The sequence below is a fragment of the Cricetulus griseus genome, assembly GCF_003668045.3.
Source record: "Cricetulus griseus strain 17A/GY chromosome 1 unlocalized genomic scaffold, alternate assembly CriGri-PICRH-1.0 chr1_1, whole genome shotgun sequence".
Lineage (NCBI taxonomy): Eukaryota > Metazoa > Chordata > Mammalia > Rodentia > Cricetidae > Cricetulus > Cricetulus griseus.
The window spans coordinates 105,386,283-105,413,286 of record NW_023276807.1 but is presented as its reverse complement, the minus strand read 5'-3'; the positions used below and the strand labels follow the sequence as shown (position 1 = coordinate 105,413,286).

The 27,004-nt window shown below is 51.7% G+C and overlaps 1 protein-coding gene across 1 annotated transcript in view; it reads left to right on the top strand.

Annotated features, from left to right (window-relative positions):
- Positions 1-3,760: 3,760 nt before the first annotated feature.
- The window catches only part of Sorcs2 (sortilin related VPS10 domain containing receptor 2), a 358,664-nt gene continuing 335,420 nt past the window's right edge, over positions 3,761-27,004 (top strand). The window contains exon 1 of the mRNA XM_027387101.2: positions 3,761-4,234. Coding sequence (XP_027242902.1) covers positions 3,761-4,234 — 474 coding nt within the window. The remainder of the gene's footprint in view (positions 4,235-27,004) is intronic.

Below are 27,004 nucleotides of genomic sequence, written 5' to 3'. Positions count from 1 at the left end.
CGAAAGGCCATGTTATTAATCAGGGTTGATCTCATCATTTGGACCTGGGGTGGGCTCGTGTCTGGCCTGTGCAAAGTCCTGGGTTCCATCTAGCACTGGGGGAAATTGGTGGGGACAGTGGTCTGTACTGCAGGCACAGTCAGATCACCCCAGGAGCTTAAGATGACTGAATGCTGGGGTTCCAACCTCAGAAAACACGAGGCCAGGAGCGAGACCCAGGTGTTGGAATGTTCCTCAAGTTTCCCAGGCAAGTCTAAAATGCAGGCTGGGACACTGCGATAGGGTTAGCTTTCAAGTTTGGGGTGTTTGAGATCTACCAGTGATGTGCTAAGGCCTAGGCCCTGGATCACAACCAGGGTCTTTTGTTTATTCTAGGTCTGTGTGGGACCAGGAGCCTGCATTTTTCGCTGGTTCCCTGAAAACACTGCACATGCTTAACCAGGCACTGCACTTTGAGAAGCTCAAGGCCAAGGCAGGCCGGGTCTGTTTGACAGCTGAGACATCTGAGGACCAGGTGGAGGTGCAGTATTTGGGGAAGTGGGACACTGGATAATCAGGGTCCCTGGCTGAGTTGCTTGTGAGCTTCCTGTGGAGACACATTCCCCATGGTCTATGATGTGTGACTTTGTTGAGCGAGTCCACCTGGAGCCAGGTTGGTCTACAGCAATCCGGAGGTCATTGCTGGACCGATTCCCAGACCCTTCCCTTGGAGCACCAGCTTAGTGTCACTGTCTGTGAGGCTGTGAAGTCCCAGGAGCAGGATCAGCCTTTGATCTTCTCTGGGGTGTGGAGCAGGATGCAGAGCTGGTGAGGAGGATGTCTGGGGCAGACTCTGTCTCAGGACCTCTGTATTTTGAATACCAGGAGCTTTACAGCCCTGAAGAGAATTGCATTTCTCCGATTCCCTAGGGGGTCCTTGCTGAATCATAGCTCCCATATGTGCCTGGCCCCCGAGACTCCTGCTAGGCTTCATGAAATGCATCCCATCAGCCCTTCACATCCCTCTGTCTGCTGAGCCTATAGCCACCCTAGTATACATTGCTGACAGTGTTTCCTCTTTACTCTAGCCGGAGACATCAGACTCAATCAGACTCGATGCCTAGAGGTGGCTAGTCAGTTCTCTCTGCTTTCCTCTTGCATCTGTGTGTCCCCAAGTCTTTGCTCTGGGTTCCTGAAGAAGGTGAATGCAAGGAAGTGGGAAGTTCCTAGAAGTGGGTGACAGATCTCTGCAGAGTTTTCCTTTATTCTCTCCTGTGTTCCAGCCCCTACATCCTCTCTCTAGCCCTTTGCAACAGTTGCTTCCAGGTCTCTGTGCCTGACCTCATGGCCAGGATAGCAGCTATAAAAAACCCCAATAACCTCACACCCCTGTTTCAAACACTCCAGCCACACTCCATCAGCCTCTGAATACCAATTGAGATACTCCTGGGCACACCAGTGGGATCAGTACTCAAGGGTTCCTCTTTCTGCCATGACAGCACCCATGATGGCTGTGGCTGGCTCCATCTTGACACTTGCTCCTTGGTTGACAGTTCTGTTATCTCAAAATAAGTAGGGCATCCTCCACACCTGCTACCTTCACCCTTCATCACACAGCAACTTTCTTTTTTCCTGGTGCCAGCTGGTAGCTGAGATATTTAGTATCTGTCCATCCCACTGGGCCTGAGCCTCCTCTCCTTCATCTTTGTCCCTGGGTCCAGTCATAGTTGTAAACTGAATAATCCCAACAGATTTGGGCTCTAGGTTCATGGAAGAGATAAACTAGCCATACTCTCTCAAACTCCTTTAGCCTCACTGGAATAGAGGCAATAGATTGTCCTGAAAAGTGCACTGGCAGGGCATCACACCTGTATTCCAGGCCTGGACTGTCTCCTCTATTCATGGGGGGCCTTGACTAAGTCTCTGTGACTTGTTGAGACAAGTAGGCTGTGGTGGCCAGTGGTGATGGCTCCCATTCCCCCACCCCCAGGCTGACTCCATCCTCTGGGGCTGAGTAGTATTCCAGAACCCTATTCCCAGGTGATGAGAGGTATGGGTGGTACAGAGGATGCCACCTTGGATCAGAGCACCTGGGTTGGAATCTGGTCCCTGACATGTACTAGCTAGGTGACTTCAGGTTGGAACTGAACTTCTGAGTGTGTTTCCTCATTTGTAAATAGGGAAAGTTCTATCCACTACCTGTTCTGGCCATGAGGTGGCATATGATAACTTACGGTGGCAACCTACCAGGTACAGAGGCACCCCCCAAAAATGTCCAACACATAGTAGGTGTTTAGTAGTCTGTCATGGTATGAGGTTTTCTCTTACTACTTAGAAGCTTTACAAAAAAATAAAATACAATAAAGCCAAACTTATTCAAAGCTGGAGGAGACCATAGCAATGGTGGTTTACAGTTGTGACTTGGAGCCCCCTCCCACCAGCTGGGAAAGGCACCCTGGGAGTCAGTGTATTCTCTGCTAGTTTCCCATCCCTCCCGGTCACCTTCGACCCCACATTGACAGCTTTACCAGCCTTTCTTTGCTAGGACCAAATGTTACCGTAGCTGTGTGCCTTCCCTTCTTGCCTGAGAATTCCAAGTTGGAAGCTGACATCAGGTTGCAGCCTGAGCACATTCCACAGGAGGAGACCTTCTTAGACACCCGGCAGGAGCTCCAGTCCTGCTCAATGCTGGGCACAGGGGCAGCCCTGGCAAAGTGGCCTCTGCTGAGCAGGAGCTCCTGGAGAGGGCACTGGGTTTCAACCTTGGTCACAAGTTCAGACTTTGCTGCACTCTTTGTCCTCCAATCGATTTGGTTCTCTGAAGTGAAGAGACCCAGCAGGCACTGGAGTGTGACCTGGACCCTGAGCTTGAGAAGAGAGGGGGCAGGGCTCACCTGCACTTCTGGCCTTATTTGGGAGGGCTCCTGCTTTGTACCTCACAAACTGGTATGAATGGCAGAGGGGCTGGTAATGATGGCTGCTTTCCTGGACATTGAATTAAAGCAGACAAATAACTTCAGCTGGCAACTTGGTGAGCTCTGGGTCTAGTGGTGGCCTAGGCTGTCTGGTTGGTAACTCTCTTTGTCCTTCTCTTCGGGCCACCTCTACAAAGGTGTAGTCTTCTGCTCAGGGGCTCCCCCTGGGGATGGGAGATAAAGCCTGCCTGAGGTACTGCGTTGGCCTTGGGGTGACACCCCAAGGCACAGTCCTCAGCTGCCTGGAACATCTCTCGTTTTCATAACTCCCAGGCATCCATCCCCCCCCCCCACCCCACGACCCTCTCAAGCAGCGTCCAGAGGAGGCGCTCTCACCGCTTCTGCTGATGGGCTGCTCTGGAGTTGTCTGGCCTCTAACCAGGCTACTTGGGTGTGGCCTGTCTCCCTTTGTTGCACCCCGTTGTGCCCCAAGTGCCTGGAACTCTGGTTGGCCAAGTGTAAGTGCTCCGTAAACGTCCTGAGAAAGACAGGGAGGATGGAAAGAAGGAGGGAGAGGAGGATCTAGGGTAGGCTGGGAGTCACTGTGAAGGAAGGAAGGGGTCTTGGAGGTGTGACTGTGTTCAGGACATCCTGGTCTGGCCCGACCCTGCCCAGAGCTGCGGTGGCTCGCACGCGGCCGGCAGGTGGCGGTGCTCTCTTGGCTGCGTGGCGGTTTTGAGTCCCCTCCTCCCGCGCTCCCTCCCTCCCCGCTCCTTTCTCTGCGCTCTTGCTCGAGCTCCCAGCGCCCTCCCGCTCTCCCGGCCGCGGTATCGCCCGCACCACACCGCCGCTGCTTATCGGCGACCATGGTTCACCAGGGAACCCCGAGCGCCCCAAAGCGTCCTGACCTCACCGTGCCGGTCCCGAGATCCCATGCTCCGCCGCCGCCACGCTGGCCGCGCTTGTGGCCGCTGGTGCTGGTGGTGCTGGTGCTGGTGGATGCCTGCGGGGCGGCGGGGAGCTCCCCCCAGTCCGGGCGCCTGGGTCCCAGCGTGCAGGTCACCCGGCTGCTGCACGCGGGACGCACAGAGTCCGGCGATCGCCAGGATCTGCAGGCACCAGGATCCGAGCCCAGCGCCCCGGGTCATGGTCCGGGTCTTGCTTCGGGTCCAAGCGCAGATGGCGCCCCAGCTCCGGGCAAGGGGCGCAGGGCGCGGGCGGCGCCGGTGGCCGGTTCGGCTTCCCGCGCGCAGGTCTCGCTCATCAGCACGTCGTTTGTGCTCAAGGGAGACGCGACACACAACCAGGCAATGGTGCACTGGACAGGAGAGAACAGCAGCGTAAGTGACCTCTTTGAGCCCCTGGCCCTTCCCGGACACCTTTGGATATTCAGGGAGACCACCACAGCCCTCCACTTCCGGACCACCCGCGGTTACCCCTGCTGGGCATTCTTGAGGGACGTGGGTCACCTAGGCGGCGCCCCTACTGGCTTCTGGCTATGGGTTACTTTTGGAAGGGTCCTCAAATTTGCGAGACTGGTTCTTTCTCAGGTGGCATTCCCGAAGATCTGGGGACCCCCAAGCATCCCAGGGCTACGGGGAAGTCCCTAGAGTCTTCAGGATCGGGGCAGCATGACTCCAGGTCCTTGAGGACCACCTAGCACTGTGCCGCGTGGATGGTGGGTCGCCCACACACTACACTGCACCCAGCGGCTCCAGCGTGCACCTCTGGAATTGCTGGCTCTGGAGTCCTTACGACCCGATCTACCACGATATTGGGGGCCAGGATAACCCTGTCAGTTCCATGCCCTGTTCTAAGACTCTTAAATCTAGGATTGTTGTTTCTCATGTGTCCCAAGGCTATCTTTGGTCCGCCCGGACTTAGGACCTAGGGGGTTTTAATGTTATTTAACGATGTGAGGTCTTTAGTGCCGGGTGCCAATTCCCTGCCTTTCTCCCATACCTCTCCCTCTGGCTGGAGACCTCCAGCAGCCTTCACTCTTGTACACACCCACATCTAGGATCTAGCCCCCTCTCCCCCTGTTCCTGTTTTGGTAGTGCACCTCAGGGGCTTTGTTCTTCCTGGTTAAAGGCCATAGTCACTCCGTGCCCCCTGGACAGTCCCAGGTACATGCATGCCAGTTTTGCAAGTTTGTGCTATCTGGGGAAGTGTGAAGAGGGAGGTAGGAATCCCTCCTCACTGGAGGGCCACTGTCCACTCACACTTTCCACTTCTCCCCCCATCCCCAGTAGCTGGCTCCACCTCTTCTTTATCTCCCAAGTTTGGGTGAAAATACATAGGACCAGAGTTCCTTCATATACTGGAGGTGGAGTCGGTGGGTCTCTTTTGGTTGTCAGGGCCTGCAGACACTTTTACCCCAGTCCCTTCTCCTAGCACCCTTGGTGACTGCTAGGAGGTTTCCATTTGTGCTGGAGAAGGGACAACCAATTGGCCTTTGGCTGGCCCAAGGCCCAGTCCTGCTGGCCCCTCCCGCACTGGCTGGCTGCATCCAGGATGCAGATGCCTTCCCTGGTCCCTAGTTAATGGCATCTCTGGAAGACTAGCAGCCCTAAGAGGGCAGAGCTAGTGCTGTGGATGCAGCTGGCCAGCAGGGGGCAGTCAGGGTGCTGATCAGCCTGCCTTATAGAAGGTGGGTGCTCCACAGAAGGTGGGTGCTCCTCACAAGGGCGTGGAGGTGCCCTGCTGCCCCCTCACCTGAACCTTGAGCAAGCCCTCAGACTCTAGTTATGTCGCTGGTCCCAGTCTTTCAGAGATGGCTAGTAACTAAGATAAACTGTGTCCCCTGTGCCACAGGCTATTCTTCAGAACTGAAAGGCAGCCAAGAAACCAAGAACTGAAAGGGACTGAAAGGAACAGTGAGAGTAAGCTCCATGCATTTGGAATGTTGAGATTTCTGATCCAACTAGCTTCCTATTGTCACTCTGTCACTTAGCTTCATGGGAGGAAGGTATGAAAGAAGAGCGTAAGACACTGGGGGGTGGCGGTGGAGGAATCACAGGAAAGGAGATCAGCTGCCTCTAGGATAGGTTGGTGTCCAGCTGGTGCCCTTCTAGGCCCCAAGCCTGGCTCCTGAGTGACCTCCTTGGATTGCTGAGGATAGAGAATGACTGGTCAAAGAATTGGAAAGAAGCCTTGGGGGACCCTCTCCTGCAGCCATTATCAAGTAGGAGCAGGCATAAGATGTGCACAGCCTGGCACTTAGCTGACACCTAGCTGTATGTGTGTGGGACAGCATGAACACAGTGCCTGGCCTCTGACCTGAGCCTTCTCCCTCCTCCTCCTTACTCATGAACTCAGCCCTGGCCATAAGGAAAATGAGATGGATTCTTTCCAGAAAACCTGGCCACTCGTGGCTGGGATGCTCTCAGAGATTTACCTTGCCTGAAAAAAAACCTAGGAATGGAAAAAGATGGGTGAGGGCTGCCCCCGAGAGTGGCCTCAGTAAACTGGTCCCTTTAAACGTGGTTCTCTCAGTTCTGATTGTGCACAGCACATTCTTGGCACATGAAGTGTCTTGGAAGTGCACTGCTCCCTCCATGCTCAATGTGCAGCCACAGGGACAGAGACGAGAGCCAGCACTTGGCAGCTGGCTGTACCTCTTGCTCGAAGCACCGCCTCTGTGAGCTTGGATGTGAAAGGAGCAGACCGAGGGACTCTTTGCTGAGTGCTGTCTTTCTGAAGTTGCCTCTCTGCTGCTTGCCCCTGCCCTCTGCCGATGTGGTCCACAACAGAGCATTTTGCTTTATCGTGTCAGGTGCTTTTCAAAATAAGAGCTCTGGGGGAAGGGCATGGACTCTCAGAAATGGCATTAGAGTACATCCTGCTAAGGGATTGCGGGACGCAAGCTGGTTCCCAGACAGTCCCTGTCACTGCAGCTCTGGGAACATATGTGAGTTTTCCTTGCAAAGTCTCGATTCTTCCTGCTCCCATGGAGATAGGGAAGGGGACTCGCTTGGAAGTTCAAACAGGGCCTCTCCAGCTGACGTTTAGCTGTGGCAACACATTGTTATATGTGAGATGAATGCTTCGTGGAAACCGACCATGGTTGCCTCTTGATGCACCCAGATTGGGCTATGCACACAAGGCCCTGTATCTCCACACTGCCTTTGGAGGCATTTAGGTTATATGAAGGCAGGAAACAGGTCACCGTGCTGGGCTCCACCTGAGGATGGCAGTTTCTTGTTAGCCTGGTAGGAGTGTGAGGTACTGCTTTGGGGGAATTGCATACTTTAAGCACAGCCCCCTACCCACCCCCACCCCCGTCTCCTTCCCACAAGGCACTTGTATTGCAACTTTGGACTCATGGTTCGACTTGGACATGAGCTTCCCACAGCCGGGTCCCATCTCCGTTCCTCAGACTGACCATTTACCTCCCTCCCATCTGCATCACCCTGTGCTGTGTCTCCCAGCAGTGGTGGTGAGTGTTCACAGCTAATTCTGGGCAGAGTAAGCACACCCTACCCCAGGTATCTGGTTGGACTCCCTACCTGTGTCATTTTGTGTAAATGTAGAGAGCCCAAGCATTGGAAGGTTGAAGGCAGGCAAACTGCCTCGGTTGCTTGTATAGAGGTATTGTAGCCTCTGCCTGAGTTGTACGGGAATTCTGTCAATGACCCCTGTACAGATCAGATTCCTTGAGGGTAGGTGCATTTGTTTGCTCTAGCTTTACGACAAAGGACCATGATAGCATGGGCCATGGAGAGCAAGTTCCTTTTGTCATTTTGTTTGCACCTGGGATAGGATTATTTCTTCCAATTGGAATACCAATTGGGGCAAGGCCACCTTGACAGATTCATTATAATGGAAATCAGTTAGAAGTCCTACTCCAGATCCACTCAAGTTTGGAGGTCCCAAATTGGGATTTCAATTTATGAACTTTGGGGGAGGGACTGACACAATTCAGCCCCCAAGAGCAGGGAGTAGGTCTCACTTGTCATTCTCTGAACACAGCACCTGGAGCTCAGAGTCATCTGGTGGGAGAGACAAGATGGGCAGAAACAGGCAGATAGTTGGAGAGCATCAGGGAAGACAGCATAGAAGAGGCAGCCTCAGGGCTGGCCCAAAGGACAAGTAGGTGGAACAGATGTGAAAGGGAGAATGTTCCAGCAGGAGGGATAGCCTTCGTGAGACTTGTGAGGTAGGAATTGGAAGGTCACAAGTGCCACATAGAGATATTGAATTCGCTGTGTGGAAGCAGAAGCCTGAGGAGAGAAGCTGGGAGGAGAGGGAAGTTTGCCCCTGCTCCCCAGATACATGGCTGACGAGCCCGTGACTAAGTTGGGTTGGTGGATAATTAAGCTTTGGAGACTGCTGGGCTGGGTGTGTCTCAGGCTCACCTTCTGGCCATGGCTCCTAGGACAGATGGAGGATGTGCTCTAGGCCTCTGTCTTCACCAAGGAAAGATGGATTTGTAGATTCATAGGTTGGTTGTGCAAGGGTCAGATTTTCCATGTGAAATGCATAGATCAGAGCATGGTGTGCAGCTAGAAGTTAGCATGACACCCAGCCTAGGAGGGGCCAGAAAGGCCACAGGAGTAGTGCAGGGCTGAGGCTAGTGGGACTCTGTACTGTTTAGGTTGTGCCTGGGCTGTGTTGGGCAGAGTAAGTCTGAGGGAAGTGCCCAGGTAAGGAGGAATTGTGGGTGTCCTGTCAGCCTCTCACTTTCTTTAGTGCTGGGTTCTGAGGCACCAGGTCAGTCCCCACCTACTGAGACCTTCTGAGATCTGAAAGGAATAGGTCTTTGCCTGACTTACAGCCTGGCTTCCTACAGTTGTGGTTTTGTGGTGTCCTAGTAGAAGCATCTCAGTGACTCCTGGGCATTGCAAATTCCTGAGTTCAAGGTTCTGGGGAGCCAGTATCCCTTTGTTCTGGGAGTCTGGCTTCCCATGGAAGCTGAGACTGACAGCCTGTAGGCACTGAGCATATGTCTTTGCAGCCACCACCAAGGTGTCCAGTGGCCACCCAAGTGAGACAGTGACCAAGGATGCTGTGGCTGATGTTGAGTGTCTGTCATATGGCCTGTCAGGAGCTTGCCACTGGTGTGCAAGCCTGTCAGGACCTTAAGTCTAGTGTCTGGATGAAGACTGAGAAGAGAGACAGAGATGCCTGTGCCGTGTGACAGGTGGCAGTCACAGAGCAGTGTGCTGTCACACAGGGTCGGTGGAGCAAACAACAGGTGCATACTCTGGGGCCTCCTGCTCTGTGCTGAGGGCGTCCATGGTCTTGTGCTAAGGGTGCCCTGGCTTCTGTGTTATGCAGGGTGGCATTATATGGAGCAATCACAGGTGCTGAGGGACCCTGTCAGAATCTGTGTGTGAGTATGACCATTTGTATCCTGTGTAACTTTCTTCCCAATTGTGGGGGGTGGGGCTCTGGTGACACCAAGAGCCATTCTTGAGGGCAGGGGAGGCATGCTGCATTTCTCTTGGGCCTAGGCTGACACTCAGGAAAGTGAGAAGGCTTTGCAGCTTGTGGGATGACACCTTCCTGTGCAAACACTTGATGTTTAGTGAGATCACCCCCAAGAGCCTCAGGGCCTGAAGTACATGGAGACTGAGCTGGGGAAGACGAAGAGGCACAGATGGGGTTTGGGAAGGTAGGGATGGGACAGCTCACTTCAGCTATGGAGGAACATGAGGAAAATTAAGTCAATTGACCAGGTTAGTGAGCCAGGTGTGGGGAGCAGCAGAGGCCTGGATGGGAGGGGGCATTGGTCTGCAGGCCTCTCCCACAACACAGCGCATGCCACCTGAGCCAGGAGCTCTTTCAAGGATCTCCTGGCTGGGGTTTGAGGGGGGACTCTTGGCTCTGGTGGCACCACCCACTTCCACCTTCCCTACTGGGCACTTTCTTTGGCTGCAGATGGCTAGCTGCCTTCCTTTGCATTCTCCTCTAAGGTCAACAGGTGTAGTGTCACTGTGGATTGAGATTCCCCTGCACTTTGTGTCACCTTCTCTGGGCACCTCAGGTCTGATCTGTTCTTGTTGCTTCTCAGGATCCCTTATGGTCCCCAACTTCACTCACCCAGTACCTCCCATGGACCCTAAGGTCCTGTCCTGCTCAGTTCTCTACTGGGCAACCCAGAGTCTGGAAGACCTGCCTCTCTCTCTCTCTCTCTCTCTCTCTCTCTCTCTCTCTCTCTCTCTCTCTGTGTGTGTGTGTGTGTGTGTATGTAGCATCTAGGGTGGACTGGGATGAATGGAGGGTTCCTGCCTTCAGCTCTTGTGTGCAGGGCATGCATGAATGGCCAGTAAGGCTACAGGAGCTGTGTTTGGGAAGCTCTCATGCTCTTCTAGAACTACTGAGCTCTGAGAGTTTGAATTGTTTGAGAAGGGATGAGATGTCTGCTCCAGGCCTTGCTGAGGACTGTCAGCACTGGGTAAGAGGAGGCTGGGCATGCAGAGTGTGAGCTGGTGTGAGCCACCATATGGTGAGACCTATGGCAACTGATCCCAAGGGTGGAAAGTTGAGGATGCAGTCACTAGTGTGAGCCCTGTGTGGTGGAACTCATGCCCTCCTCTCAGTCTCTGCCCCTGGGAACTCTGCCCTGACCTCCAGGGTGTCCACTTTTCTCCCCATTAACCCCATTCCTCCACACCCTCAGTCAGAAGCCCACCCCTCCAGGGCCTGCCCCTGCTGAAGGTGTTTACCCATGTGCCCATGCACCCATGTACCCATGCTTTCTTGTGCCTCGGTTTCATCATCTGTAACATGAGCAGCAGTGCCAGGGGATTTCCAAATCACTACCAACTATGGGCTCTGTACATACATTTAACTTATTCATACTTTATAGATGTGGTGAGCAGGACTGAAGAGAGGGAGGGCTTGCAAGGCCTAGTGCTGGTATACACAGCTCCCTCTTCTCAATGCTGCTGTAGGTGCAGGCCTTAATGCCCCAAAGGCTCCAGTGTGGACTCTAGCATCAGGCCCAGTCAGGATCACCCAATCCTGTTGTTCTACTTGGGTGAGGATAGAGCATCTCTGAGCCTACTTCTAGTTGATAAAGCATGGATAACAATTCATGTGTCAGGCTGGTAGTTGGGCCTGGGTACCTGTATGGAACCTGGGCAGCATGGATGGGGCCTAACCAGTATGTTGTCAACACCCTCTTCCATTTTGTGGTTTTCCAAGACTGTGGACATCACTTCCTTGTTCTTCCTTTTCTAGCAACAGTGTAGGTCCCAGCTCCCAGGAGCTGTGGACTCAGCTAATATTTGCTGAGCCTTTCCTGTGTACCTGGCAAGGTTAACTGCCAGGGCTGCTCCATGGAGCCCAGGGAAGCAAAGGCCTTGCCTGGTGAGATGTTGAGTGGGGACAGAATTCTGCCCAGAGTGTCCTCAGAACTGAGCAGGTGGGCAGGGGGATTTTGTAAGACTGTCTGAAGGAGTCACAGATGGAGCCAGTCTGAAGGACAAGGAAACCTGGTCTGAGGCAGAGACTGGGAAAATGGGAATACTGAGGCCAAAGGGAGGTGAGGACCTTAGAAACCTGGAGAGTTCGCAGCCAGAGAAGGAGCATGTCTGCTATCAGGAGGCCTGGCTCAGAGGTGCCAGGACAGCCCTCCAGCAAAGTTCCTGACACACTTACACACCTACTCCAGCTTTAATGAAGGGCCTCTTTAGTCTGTAGTTGCAGAAGGTTCCAGAATGCATTCTGAAAGGGTCATAAATTAGCTCGTCCGCGCACCCCCATAAATTAGCTCATCCGCCACCCCCACAGGGCTAGTGTGCAGCCTGTGGCTTGCACAGGCCCCTCCAGAGTTGCCATTACTCCATGATGATGAATTTCCAGTCAGGCCAGGACTTGCCAGGGGGTGATGTAAAGGCATACAGACTTAGAGTGCCTGGAAAATCAGCTGGGTGCCTGAGCTTACAAATCGCCTTCTAGCTGGAGCCCTCTTGGACCCATACTTTAAGAGGGGATTCCTTATTGACCTTGCCAGGAGCCCACTTCTGCTTCATCATCTTAATGGCCCTCTTTGGGTTCACTGGGAGTCACCAAGGGAGGCTGAGCCCTGAGGGTGTAATGATGTCACTAAGACTGCTCCTCAGGGCCATTATCTTGCCTCTGGAGGTGCAAGGAACAGGGCTGGGCTCTGCCCCTCAGGACTTTTAGTCTGTGAAATGTGGATAACAACTTATGTGTGTTAGACTGCTTTTCAGCCTAGGCATCATGGGCATCAGCAGGGTGCACACTTATACTGGATCATTTCATGGCTGCTTTGGCTATGGGAAACACTTTCGGGGGTCTTGTGTGAGTGTGATCTGGATTGTGGGTGTAAAAAAAGCCATGGGATGGTCGGGATGGGCATGCCCCACACAGCGGGTCCATGCAATCACAGGCCTTCCTGGACCTGTCCCACAAGGCTGGAAACTGAAGACACAGGCATCTGGCTCTCAACTTGTGTAGGTGCTGGTTGATGGTGACGGCTGGGCCTTTTCCCAGATACCCTAGGATCGCTGACACTTGGCAGTCCACAGAGTGTTCATCACCCTGAATTCAATTAAGCTCCATTCATCATTTGAACATTGACTATGGCTACCTGAGTGAGAGCGGGCCCTGGAAAGCTAGAAATAAGGAATTAAAAAGTCCACCATTCTTTGAAGGTGGAAAAGCCCCTTCCTAGTTTGCGTTTCTGTAGTGGCTGGTTGCTTATTTGCACAGAAAATTACAATCATTTAATTAGTTTCTTCTCACATGGGCTCGGGGGTCTTAAAATAACAGCACTCTCCCTTCCTTACTAATTTTCTTGCAGAAGTAGATGATTTGCTTCAATGTTGAGCTAGCCTCAACTTGAGCACAGCACTGCTCTTGCGCCATTTCCTGATGCTCATGGATAAATCGAATTCAAATGAAAGCAAGAAAAGAGCCAGGCCAAGTGCAGGAGTCCAAGAGTTCTTTTTGAGTTTGCTTGCCCTTGTGTATTTTGTGAAGTAGCAGAATAGATACCTTTACCGGGGCTCAGAGGAGGTGGCCTCTGCCAGAGAGGCTCATCTCCTGCCTCTGCCTCTGATGCAATTTGACTTTATCCTCACATTCTTCTCTGTTTGCATAGAGCTCTGGATTACGGACAATAAAATGAATAACCGCAGTCCCTTAGAACCGGCCACTCATCAGCCTGTGCTCCCCCACTGTATATGTGATACTACCATACCATTTACAGCTATGACCAATATGCATGCAGTTGTCCTCGGGGCTTGCTGGGCATAGCCATTAAGGGTCCCAGGCATGATTTGAATTTCATTAGCCTTGAACACAAGCTTTCTTGCTCTTTCTCTCTCTTTTAAAAATATAAGAAATATTTTGGGGCCAATGAGATGGCTCAGCAGGTAAAGGTGCTTGCCACCAAGCCTAAGGACCAGGGTGGGATCCTTGGAACTCACATGGTAGAAGGAGAGCCTCTGATCTCCACACATGTGTCACAGCATGCATGAATGTACACACATGAACAGCATAAATACGAAGTATAAACATTTTTAAAATAAATATTTTTATTTTTCTTTACTGTGATTTGAGTTGTGGTTATATAACACATCTCCTTGTACCTATTTTTAAATGCACAGCTCAGCAGCATTAGGGCACTTGTGTTGCTGTGCAACTGTCCCCACCATTCATTTCCAGAATGTTCCCCTGGCTGAAAATGTCTCTACTAAGTGCTAATTTCCCCAGGTCCAGGAGCCATCACTGTGAGTTTGACAGCTCTGGACCTCGTGTGAGAGAACCTTGAGACTGCCATCGCCTGCCTGTGCTCAGGAAGGAGGGTGCACGGCTGTTGCTGGAGCCAGGGTGCTTCTGACACTCAAGACAGAGGCTGCTCGCAAGCCCAGGAAATCTATATCCATCACTTGTGTGATACAGAACTGGGCTGGTGTGGTGCTGGGCCGTGGGATTCAAGGAGAACTGGGCTGGTGTGGTTCTGGGCCAAGGTAGGCATCACCATCTTGAGGCAGAGGTACCCTCCAGTTATTGTGGAAGCTGCAGGTCACATTTCAAGTTCATGCTTCCTTCTTTTCGTCCTAGCTTTTAGGCATTCTTCCCTATTGACTTCCTCATTGACCAGCTAAGTAATTCAATTTTCATTCCGCAAAAATAAAGCACTCAATAAAAATCTCTATGTTTTTCTCAATTTATTCTCATCAATACCTCTTAACCCTGTTGGAGTTTGTGTCTGATTTACCATTTGATGGCCAAGCAGGCCTTTTGGGTGTTTAAGCTCTGCAATCTAAATACCCCTCTCTGTGATTTGAGGCAGCTTCTGGGTTCCCACCTTCTTCAGGCCCTGAGGGGCCCTAGCACACAGTGTGGCATTTCCTGGCTTGGTGGACCCCTCGTACTGGCATGGGGGTTCCTGCCTCTCTGCCATAGATTCCACCCACCTCATCTCTGGAGAAGTGTGTGAGGGACTCTTTTGCAATGTGAATTTTATAGTTATTGTAAAGTGGATCGGTATAAAGGAGGCCAACCCTTCCTGAAGTTATCAAAATACAACTAATTTCTTTGAAAACATTTGACAAGAGGGTGTGCCAAGCGTGGGAATCATGGAGAATGTGGCAGGCTGTCCTCCAGTGCATGGTAGATACTCAGTTAACACCTGCTTATGATGTGATATGACAGGAGACCACTGAACCAACTCAGAGGCCCAGCTAGCTACTAAGCTCCTGGAAGTACAAAGGAATCTCCATCTTAAGCTGCAAGGCCCAGGGTACATCTCTGCAAGGAAAACAACCAAGAGGAGCCAGGCTGGAAGGCAGCAGCTACCTGACTCTTGTTGGAGGCTGTGCATCCAGACTACAGCACAGGCTGTGCCCAATGCTGGACCAGCCTCAGTCCTCCTGCATGGACAGGTCAGCCAGGAGCCAGGGTACTCAGTGGAGAGGAAATACTGGCTCCCAAAGGAAGTTGGGTCATTTAAATAGTGCCCTTGTTCTCAGCCTCATCTCACTTACGAAAGGTAGAGCCAAGCAGAAACCCAAGGGACACAGCTGCCTAGCCTTTGACAAAGAGAGTTGACAGAGATCGGAGACTGTGGGCAGGTGGAGCTGCTTGAGGACTTTCTGGAAAGAGCAAATGGGAGGATTTGGGTCTCAGGGTTAGCAAGGAAGAGAGACCTTCCACAAAGAGCACTTATCTATTCCCACCTACTCACTCACCCTCATTCCTTCTGGGACACTGCCTTACAGTCAGTGTCCAGGGATACCTGCTTTGGAAGTCTGGGGATCTCTCTGGGAAGGAGCCCCTCAGATGACCTCTGAGTGTTTCTGGGGCCTTCGCTTCATTCTGTATCTGGGAATTGATACACTACTTCTAAAAGGCTGAAGAGGTGCCCTTCTCTTTGCAGTCCTCTCCTGACTCCTCCTGTCCTGTGTGTCACCCCTTTCCACTATGCAGCCTGGGTTAGGAGGCCTCCTGCTTATGCTCTATTGTGTTGGCCTGTGGTGTTCCTGATAGGCCCCCTTGATGGGGGTGGCTTGGGTGGCTGTACACATAGCTCCGAGGAAGGGTTCTCTCTCCTGTATTACTGGGCCTCAGTAGCCCCTGGACCATTAGGGAAGGGACTGGCCACCTCGTTGTCAGAAATCATAATTTTCTGGCTTCTTAAAACAGGGGTCTACGTGGTTCCATTTTCTTCACATTTCCAGAGTTGCCCACTTAAATAAAGCACAGGCCCCTGGCCCCTTGTGAAACACTCATCTCTAGGGCCTGTCTCTGAAGAGAGCCTTTCTCGTTGACATCTGGTTTTTCACAAGTTTCCCAAGCTGAGTTATTGCTGGAATGCTACCTCTTAAGAGTAAGCCAGACTTTCTCTCCCTGTCGCTGGAGGCGGAGCAGAAGCCTGACAGTGGCCAGGAAATCTGAAACCCTATGCTTCTGGGGCCAGTATAGGGACAGAACCCCTGAGCTTGTGAGATCAGTGCTGCCTTTTCCTGTTCCTTCCTTGGACGAGGCTCTGGGTGGCAGCCACGGGTATAGGGGAAGCTGTGGCATTGAGGTGGTCTCTCTCTGGCCTGGCTACACCAGCTTGGCATTTGGTTCTGGCCACTTGAACTTGTGAGCTGATGTTGGTGGGGACTTGATGCTGTCTGTTCATATGGCATGGCAGGGGGGCCTATTGTCCCTCTTTTCTAGGGCAGGGGAAAGTCCTGCTCATCTGTGTTTCCAGAGGCCCGTGGTGGTGGTGGGGGCTGCTGTTTGCTAGAGACTTTGAGCATGGCCAGACATAGGAAGAACAGTGCAAAGACTGATCCACTCTTTCTTCCCCTGTATACACACTGTGTCAGACTTGGTTCAAGGGCTTCCTGTGCTCAGAGATGCAAGGACCCTCCTGGCTCGCTTGATTCAGTCTTACTGGTGTGTGTGTGTGTGTGTGTGTGTGTGTGTGTGTGTGTGTGTGTGTGTGTGTAGGCTTGGATGCCACCCACAAGAACATGGGAGGTTGCTCAAGGGCTCTGCAATGGGTTATTTTTTAGCATACATGATGTCACAGGCGCCTACTTGGATGTGGCTTCTTATCTCTTAGTTTGTGAGCTCCAACACTGGTCACTTGGTCTCCCTGCCAGCCCTGCTGCCCATGCTCTCCATGCCTCAAGTTCCTCCTTCAGGAAGGCCCTGTGGCTCTGCTCCTAGGGCCACCCAGCACTACTAACTGGGTAGGGTGAGAGGCACTGAGGGGCTCTGTGCCTGGGACACCTGCTAAGCATGGCAGTATTGTATGGGTGTCGCTGCCTGTATCCTCACAGCCATGAAGCAGGTGACTAGGTGAGGACTCTGTGCTCTGCCTCAATCCCGGGAGCCTGACCTTACCTCCCCGGGGCTTCCCTTCATTCTGGCCTTTGCAGGACTTGCCTGTCCTTCTACTGGGAGCTTCTTCTCTCTCTGGTCTTGTCATGGAGCCTGTGGAGAGCTTCCTCATCTCGTGCTGGTTCTCAAGCTTCTGAGGGACAGGAGAGGGCTCTAAGACTAGCCAGGAGCAGGATGCACAGTCTGTGTGCCAGGAAACGGTGACAGGCAGGGATACCTACCCCTGCAAAGTCAGCCCATCCTGCCTGCCTCAGTGACCCTGTGGCCACCTTTGTGAGCATACTCTGTTCTCCTGGTTGTAAGTTGTTCAGCCTCTATAAGATGTTGACCTCATGAACTTCGTCCTGTTCCTCAGGCCTTGTGGACCCGGTGGACCTGGTGGAGGCCACATGTACCTGGCACTGTGCTGAGCGACCATCACCAACTCACACGCTGCCCTCTCGATCACCATGTCACCCCTGTCTGTGAGGATTTTGTCTTGTGTCCGTCACCTTGGTCCTCTAGGCTTTCTCTTAGGTTCTGACTGTTCCACTGTCTGGGTGGCCTATTCTGGGGTCCTTAGACTCCCATGGTCCTGAAGAAAGGGCTCTCTTTGGGAAGCACCGAACCTCCTCTGCTATCAGAGGGATAGTTGGCCCACCTACTCTATAGTGCTGAAAGAGCCTCTGCTGTAGGAAGGGCCCTTCATGCTGGAGCGGACGGGCTGGCTCCGCAGGTGTAGTGGCTGCCTCATCCCTCTAGAGCTGGTCTGTGAGCTCTGAGACAGTCCCAATCTGGTTTTTCTTGTCTCCTGAGCTCTTCCAACCTGTGGGGTCAGGGTTGGGCATGACTGGGGAGAGAGCTGAATGGCAGGTGAGCCCTCCAAGCTGCCAGTTTGCTCATCTTTGCTATGCCTGGGCTTGGCCTAATTTGACTTTGACCCAGACAGTTAGTGCTAGTGATGCGTTTGGAGTAGCTGATTCATCTGTGAAGCTCTGAGGGATAGCCTGGCCAGACCCTTCACAAGGGGGTTGGTATCTTCCTGCTGAGGTTACAGCCAGGTGGGAGGGGCTGTGATGACCTGGGCACGGGTGGGGAGGAGCTTCGGGAAGGAGGCTCTGGGACAGAAGCCCAGTGAGTGTGTGTGTGTGTGTGTGTGTGTGTGTGTGTGTGTGTGTGTGTGTGTGTGAGTGTGTGTGTGTGTATGTCTGTAGAGGATGACGTTATAGAATTGTGGTAGGGAGAGGACATTCAGGAATGAAGTCCCTGTTCACCATAATTACTCACCTGCCTTCTGTCTGTTGGGGTCCATGTCCCTGTTGCTGACTTCTGTCTGCTGAGGTCTGTGTCCCTTGCTGACTTGATGCTGGCTCACAGGTGACCATCCTTCCTCTTTGTATCAGGCAGATGATGCCTGGCTCCCTGAACATGTGCCCCAGAAAAACAGGCATATGAGGTGTCTTCCTTATAGAATTACTGTCAGGGCTAGGGCTGCTCTTCATTCCTTTACCACCTGTTGGTCCTCATTCAGAAGCCCACAGCCATGGAGCCTTTTAGTGGGGCTCGGTGAGTTCATACATCATGGTGACCACAGGACCTTGAGTGGACTGCACTTTCTCAGAACCCTGTTGGCTGATAGGAGAGTCCTGTCATGGCCACAGACTCTGCTCAAGAAACCTCATATTTCTGCAGACTTTTCTCAATTCTGCACTGAGCCCCCATTCTACTACAAGAAAGAAAACTCCCAACCTCTCTGCCTGGAGAAGTCTGGAAGCTTCTAGGGATGGTGGGAGTGAGGAGGGAGGAACTTAGAAGGGCGTTTCCTCAGGGCAGGCAGTGACATGTGGTCATTCCCTTACACTCACAAGCCAGCTTTTGAAAGGCAGTGGTTCATTCTTGTGAAATTCTACCAAGTACAGACACATCCTAATGGCCATTAAGAGGGAAGCAGGTGTGCTGAGGTGGGGGCCATTTCCAGAAGGGGCCATGTGTGGCTAAGACTCCATCCCTAATCCTCTAATCCTTAATCCCCTTTTTTTCTCTCTCCTCTGGAAGAAATTGAAAAAGGAATTTTTTTATGGCAGTGGAAGTAGATAATGACTACTAGTGTTGGTCTGCATAATTCTATCAGGAGCATCCTGTTATCTGGGTGGGTAGCCCCTTCCTGTGGCCCCAAGTTTCCAGCAGCTTCCCATCAGTGTGGCGGTGGCTGTGTGTGTGTGTGTGTGTGTGTGTGTGTGTGTGTGTGTGTGTGTGTGTGTGTGCATGTGATTCTTATGGAAACTGAAGATGGGTGCAGAGTGAGGGTTGCAGGATGACTCCTTCATCTCCAGGATGCTGCTTTCTGTCTCTTGGTTCCAGAACCTTCCTCTCCTCCAAGTGTCTGCACCCCATACTCTTGGCTGGCTGTGTTCTGGCTAACAAGTCAATTCTTCCCAATCAGGTTTCAAGTTGGGTGCATGCTTCCACTTCCTTTGCTGCTGGTGTGCCCTGTAATGTTGTCCACAAGAGCAGGACTCTTGGTCACAGGTCACAGAAGTCCAACCTCTGCTAGCTGAAGTGAGGGATTGGAATTCACTCAGAACTGAATCACCCCTGTGCTGGCTTTAGGCATGTCTGGTTCTAGGGGCTCTGATGTAGGAACCAGTCTTGGTCCCTAGAGCTGTCTGGAACTGGCTCCCTGTGTTTTGCTTCCTTCTTGAAGCCCTAGGCCACTCTGTGAGACTTAGGCTAAAGATGGCGGCATTTCCCAAGCTTGTCTAGAAGCTTACAATACAACTGAAGCTCTGGCCTCGCTTGAGCCCTTCTTGTTAGCCAGAGGCTAGAATGCTGGGTGAGCAGTCTGAACTCACAGACCCACCCTGAAACCACTAGCTGAGATTCTGGGGGTGGAGTTTTGTCTCCATACATAGATCAAGTACCCCCAATGGAGCAGGAAGGTGCTCTGAGCAGGATGCTCTGTGGGTAGAGGGAGGAGTCAGAATGATCTCAGCAACCTCCTTTATTGGCTTCTTTACTGAGGGTCGTTGCTGCTGTAAGATGATGCCATCCCACCCCAACCACTCTTCATCAAGAGGTGTCAGCCCTGGACTGTGACTGTTGCTGGGAATGGTGGCTCGGGAGGCCCTACAGTATCCTTCAAACTTGCATTTTATGGCGTGCCCCTGGTGGTCCCCAGATCTGGTGTCCTGGGGTCACTTGGCCCAGGTTGAGGACATTCACAGGTAAAAGAAACCTGTCTGCCACCCAGTGGCTGCCCTGCCTTGGTGTCTCTGTCCTTTGGATCAGCATACTCTGTGGATTCACTGTGATGACAGGTCAGAGGGTTAAGTGCAGTGAGCTGACACGCATTCCCAAGGGGACCTCCATTTCCTGGTCATGCAAGGCAGCCCTTCAGAAATCTTTGGGCAAATATGGCAAGAAATGTGATTTTCATATCTCTGGACAGGGGGACCCCAAGATTACCTCTGTTTTCATCATACATTGATGATGTATTTCAGCAGCTTTGGGTACACCCTAAAAATCAGAACCCAAAGAAGTTGAGGATCTCTGTGCAGGGTTAGGGAAGACTGGCCATAAGATGTTCTGGAGCCTGGCCAGAGATCCCACTGTAGAGATGAGGAAGGCCTGCTAGGAGATGGCTGGGTGCGGTGGGGGTCGGGGTGGGTTGGAGAGGCTCTGCCTCTGAGATTGAACATGCTATCAACCAGGTCTGGTCTTCCCAGGCTAGAGAGTCTGGAATACCCCTGGGATAGAGCTTCCGGGTCTTAGGAGACAGAGAGCTGTGAGGTTTCTGCAGTGAGTGAGTCAATGAGCCTTCCTGTCCCTGGAGGTGTTTTTTTTTTTTTTTTTTTTTTTCCCAGGAAGCTGCCTGGGAGGTTTTGTTTGGGCACCCTCAGCCTCCAGCCTGGCATTAATGATTGCTGAAGTGTTTATAGGAAGTGGAGTGGAGGTGAACCCCAGATGGGGATCCTTATGGAAAGCCAAGAAGGAAACCAGGCTCTGCCCACGGTTCTGCCTGCCAGAGACAGCTGGAAGGCAGAGCCATTCAGCAAACACCATGTGGGCACTTGCCATGTGTGTGGTGGTCTCTGGAGCAGTACCAGGGCATTCACAGGCCTTTAGAGTTTCCACTGTGCTTGGATGGTGACCGCTGGGATACCCCCAGACATGGGTGGCTTGCCTCTTGCTGAGTCAGCACATTCCCGTGTGTCTGGTCTTTGCTAAGAGGTGAGGTCAGCATGGAGCTGGGCTTGTGCAAGATGAGGAGGCTGCACCAGGGCCACTTGTGCAGGGGATTTGAGGATGCCTGGAGCTGCAGGAGTCCACAGCTCCTTACCTGTGGGCATTTCTACAGAGGAAGCTCAGGGAAAGTGATGTGGACTCAGTGCTCAGTGGTTCTGAGCTCTGCTGAGTAGTTCCGGGTGCTGGCAGATGGAAGAAAGCAGATGTTAAAGAGAGATTGGCTTTCTCAGCCTTGGGAGGGGGAGCTTCCTACCTCATAAAACACCTAGGTCATAGTGGGTCCACCTGGAGCTGGGGTGTGAACTCTGCCGCTTGAGGCTGCTGCAATGGGCCACACAAACCACTGTTAAAACAACGCAGGTTTGTTCTTGTCTATCTTGGATGGCACAAGTCAGCCATATTGAGCCAAAGTCAGTGGTGGGTAGGGCTGGCTCTTCCAGAGGGGTGTGTGTGTGTGTGTGTGTGTGTGTGTGTGTGTGTGTGCTTGGGTATATGTGTGCTTATGTGTATGTGTTTGTGTATGTGCTTGTGTAGTATGTATGGTTGTGTGTATGTGTGTGCTTGTGTGTATATGTGGTTTTGTGTGTATGTATGTATGTATGTATGTATGTATGTATGTAGGATGTGTTCAGCTGCTGCAGAGACCCCAGTTTCTGACCTTTGCCCTTTCTTCTCATTTGTTGTCTCTCTGCTCCTAATGTGACAGGTCTCTTTCTCATGATAACCTTCCTGGATTCCTCAGGGAGAACCCTGTGATGACAGTAGACAATCCTGCCTCCCTATTCTAAGACCCTTAGTGCCATCCACAAGGTCCCTCATTAGAGAACCAATGTCTGACTCTGGGACTTGGCTGTAGGTGTTTTTGGGGGGCATTCCTGTCATCCTCCAGTACAAAGGCAAAAGGGGTAGTGACTGTGGACTCAGGGCTCTTAGCTCAGGTGATCTGAGGCCTTGGTTCTGATGTCGTGTGTTAGCTTAGAATCCTCCAGAGGTAGACGAGTGATGAGCAAAGGGGTCCAGACCAGGCTGGTGAAACCCACAGAAACAGCTGACCTGAACATTGGGGAGCTCTTGGTCCCCGGACTGATAGCTGGGATACCAGCATGGGACTAATCCAGACCCCAGGAACATGGGTTTCAGTGAGGAAACCTCAGAAATCTATGGGACCTCTTGTAGAGTAGTAATCAGTACTTATCCCAAGCATAGGTGTAGACTTTGAGAGCCCATTCCACATTGAGGGATACTCCCTGAGCCAAGACACAAGGGGATGGGCCTAGGCCCTATCCCAAAGGATACAATAGACTGTGATGACACCCTATGGAAGATCTCACCATCCAGGGGGAACAGAAAGGATATATGATAGATAGAATTTTAGTTGGGGTAGTTGTAGGGGAGGAGGGGAGGGAGAGGGAACTGGGATTGACATGTAAAACAATCTTGTTTCTAATTCAAAGAAAAAGAAAAAAAGAAGAATCCTCCAGAGGCTTCCTCTCCTGCTAGTTCAGGAGTGGGCCTACCTTTCTCAGTGAGGCCATGACACTTTCACCCTTCTGCAGCCTCCTTCTAACCTTTTCTGGCAAGCCCCTATCCTATTGGCTGTTTCTTTCACTTCCTAGCCCCTGTCTTCCCTGTTGTTGCCCTTTTTAGGTTCTCCATGCTAGAGACAGCATGGTCCTCCCTTGCTGTCCTTTTGTACCCACCTCAAGGTGCAAGGACCAGTTCCTGCCATGGCCATGGGTATTGCAGTACTCAGCATGTGGCTGGGGACAGGGCTGTGCATGTACACTAGTGGAGAAGCTGCAGGTGAACCACAGAAAAGGGGCTTAACACGATTGTTTTGTGTGTGTATGTGTGTGTGCGCACGCGCACACACACACTCATAGAGGCCAGAAGAGGTTGTAAGAATCTCTGAAGCTAGAGTTGCAGGTGATTGTGAGCTGCCTGATGTGAGCCTTCATTTCAGAACCAAGCTCAAGCTGTGTAGAAGAGCAGGAAGTATTCTTAACCATTGAGCCATCTTTCTAGACCCCTATGAAAGATAAAGCCATTGACTAGACCTGCCACCTTGATGCCTCTCTGTTTAGCCTCCACCTGTGGCCATGCTTTGGCTCCATAGACCATGAAGTGCAGCTGGAGGCTCGGTGTCACCTACTTGTCAACACTAGGCCTTTGGGCTTCTGTGGCATCTAGAATGGCAGGTGGATCCTGGGCTGGGGAAGGGAGTGGCCTCTGCACCTGCCACAAACAGTCCAGAGCCTGTTGTTAGTGTCCTTGGGTTACTTCCTGCTCAGTGTGTGTGTGACAAACATAGAAACAAAGTAATAAGACAGTAGCCAGTTGTTAAATATGAGTCAGAAGAGAACCCATGTTGGGTAGGGCCATAGTGGCTCAAAGGGTCAGGAAGACATCAAAGACAATAGGGTTTTTCCATGGATAAATGTGCTTTGGGGTGTGCAGTTGAGAGCCTGGGAGAGGGGACATCTTTCTGCCATCACAGGGACAGAGGTCAAGCCTTCTTGTGCCACAGTTAACAGAACGAACTCAGGCAGGTGATGGCCACTGAGGCCTGGCTTCCCTGAGTATAAATTGGACCCTCGGCTATATGTGAGCCTCCCAACTGGACTCCAGAAGTCAAGGTCTTGCCCTGGATGTTCATGTTCTTAAGGACTTGGCTAAGCTAAAGTTCATGTTAGACAACTAGAGAAACCCTGGTGAGGGTGTCCATGTTGTTAACTGCACCTGGCTAGCTGCCTTGCTGTGGCCAGTTGTCCCCCATCTGTGTGCCAGGGATGGAGTCTAATGGTTCTCCTTGCCTCTGCCTCAGAGCAGGGAAGTTTCAGATGCAAGCCTGCTTTCACTGTTAGAAACCAAACTATTTACCCAGAGAGCTGCTGATCAGGCCACACCCTACCCTAAGTTATTCCATGTTGTGTAAATGTGAATTTATAGTTATTCAGTGAATTCTAAAATTGTGGAAGGACACATGTGTTCATCTGTTTCTGTCACAACAAAATCTCCTGAGAATTTGTAGGCTGAGGAATTTTTCTTTTTTTTTGCCTTTAACTTTTCATAGGCATTAATTATAGATATCGACTCCAGCACGGGAAAATAATTCCTCTCTCCAGAGACTGAGGACATTTAAAGACAGTTCCCTGTTGAACCCATGAGACTTGCTCCTTGTGTGGGGTGGGCATGTGGGCCTGAGGAATTGAGGACTGTTTGAGGGCATGACAGACCTGTCCTTGACCCCACCCTGTTTGCCCTGAAGCCCTCCTGCACTGCTCTTGTCCTTGCCCTTAGCAGATGACCAACACTCAGGGTAATGAGGCCACATTATCACGATGATATAAACATGTATCTCATTCCCTGTAAGCCACCTGAGACGCATCTGATGGCTTCAAAACAAATCCATCAGCGGTATTTAGAGATCAGCTATCACCTCCTCCAGTCCCAGAAGCAGAGTCTGAACTCGCTGAATCCAGTCGAGGCTGTGGGTTGGAGGCCCTGATGCTATTGCGTCCTGGTTGGTGGAGGGAGCTCTAATGTGGAGAGGCCTACATCTGAGGACACAAACTCAGTGCTAAGAGCTGTCCTAAAGCAGAAATCGAAGCTTAGGGACAGTAGGTGACAGCCTACTCCCGCATGGCACGTGTTACTTGTGATGTGCTACTGCCCATCACCTGGTTCCGTTTTTTCGATGGTGCATAATTGAAGGCACAGTGCACAGTAGGGTCTCAAGGAGTGATTGAAGGTAGGAAATGAGTGTGGAGCACAGCCTCAGAGGGAGAGGGCCCTGATTAGTCTCGTGGTGCCACATGGTGAATTTTAAAACCAGTTTTCTGGAACTATCAACCCATCTAGATGAGTAGGTTGGTTCAGGCAGGTGGATTGGCTGCTTTCGGGCAGCAGGGCCGTGGATATTCCCCAGTTCTAGAATTTCAGTGTGCAGAGACTTGGTCAGGTGCTATTTCTGTGGGTGTGGTGTGGCTGCTGTGGACACTTGAATGTGTGTTTCTTCCAAGGAGGGGCAAGAGACAGGGAGTGAGATCCAGTGACACTTCCTGCACAACCCATGTTGCTTTTTTTGTTTCCAAACTGCTGTAGAAACTAAATGATTAATTAAGTGGCACCCACACAGATTTTTTTTTTTCAAGAATGATTTTTTTTTTAAACAAAGCAATGCTCCAGTGGCTTGTCAGAGAGGGGGAGAAAGCTTTAATGGTCTTAATAAATCACAGTTACTCACATGCGTGCACAGATGCATCAGGCAGAGGTGCCTGATTAAGCATCTAATTGTGTTGACTGAGTTGGCCACGCCTCCGGAGGGGTGGCCATATTGCCCAGAGATCTTGTGAGCAATCCCTACCACTGCTTCTTGTTTTCCTGCTTGTTGCAGAACCAGTGCTACAGAGGAGTCGCTCCTGACCTTTGGCAGCCACCTTCTGATGGCTTCTTGGGGCTTTACATCAAGGTGGATGTGGGAACCACCTTAGTTCTCTCAAGGGGTGTGCAGCCTCCACCTCTGGCGCCATGGCCAAAAGGCACAAGGACTCTACAGCGACAGCCTGTCTGACTAGCCCTTCCTTAGCATCCTCACATCTCAGGTCTGTGATGACCAAGTGTAGCTGGGGTTGCCAGGCAGTGGAGGCATACACCTTTAATTCCAGTACTTGGGAGGCAGATCTCTGATGAAGTTGGAAGGGCTGGTGCATTAAGGGCATTTTCATCCGGAAGAGGACCAGCAGCTTTTTGGAAGGGGAGACTTGTGGAGCCTTGGGTGATCAGTGACATTAAGCCCCGAGTCTCTTCTGAGGCAGTGGCTTAGACAGGGCCTGTCTTGCCTCAGTGGAGCCAGGCTCTTACTGGGAAGCACTGCCACAGACCAACAGACAGTGACATAAACCCAGTCACTGCTATGTGGAAAAATCTATCAGTAACAACCTGAAGGATCTAGAATAGTCAGGATAGATGTGGGAAGGGGGGCATTTCAGAGCCAGAGGTAAGAGTGCGTGTGTCCCATTGGGGAGACAAAGCATGACAGAGCCGTGACCCAGCAAACTCCCTCTGAAGCATGGTTCAAAGCTCATGCCTACATTGTAACTTACACATGACTTCTCTGCTATATTTTAATAGCCCAAAGCTGGCAACAACCCTAATGTCCAGCTGCAGACCTGCGGATAAACTAAATGTGGTATAGCCACACAGCAGACTATTGGTCATGGGAGGGAGCAAATTACAAATGCTCACTAAAATATGGCTGCATCTCGAAAACCTTATGCTAAGTCTCAGAAATCTCAGAGTCTCAGAAGGCCACATATTGTTCCTCCTTATGAAATGACTACAATGGGGAAACCTATGGAGACAGGAAGTAGACTGGTGGTTGCTTTAGCCTGAAGGAGGTTTGGGGTCAGTAGCTAAGGGTGAAGCAGTGGAATGCTCTGAAATTGGTGTTGTGGGGGGAATCTGCAGATGTCCTGAAAACCTTGGGCTGTACCCTTGGATGGATGAGAGCAGCACAGTATCGAAGTCTCTATGAAGCTATGAAAAGAGAGGAAAGAGGGAGACCAAAGGTGGGAAGGGGCCGCCTGCTGATAGATGCATGGGCAAAGGGAATGGGCAGAGAGCAGAGCTAGCATGGCAACAGCAGGCACAGTGACAGGGTACCCAGGGCTGCTGCTGAGTCAGGGAGAGGGGCCCTGCTAGAACTGTGATGGCAAAGATCATTCTTGCTCCATCTCACCTCTGCAGCAGCTCTTTGCTGGGAGACCCCGAGTCTGTGGTGACTCTCTGCTCTGGGTCTCTTGCTATGGCTCTCCCCCATGAGGTCTCCTCATGGCTCTCTGCTATGTCTCTGCCATGGACTTTCTGCTGTGGCCTCTCTATCATGGCTCTCTGCCTTAACCACATATCTTCCTTCTCAGTGTGGCAGGAGCCTTAGAAGTCACTGAGAGCCATTTCCCTTATCAGATACCTGTCCAGGTTCCAGGAGGAGGAGGTTGTTCCTTCTCCAGTGGAGCAATACCACAGAATTTGGGGCTTCACCTAAATAACACCAGGGTGAGAAAGTG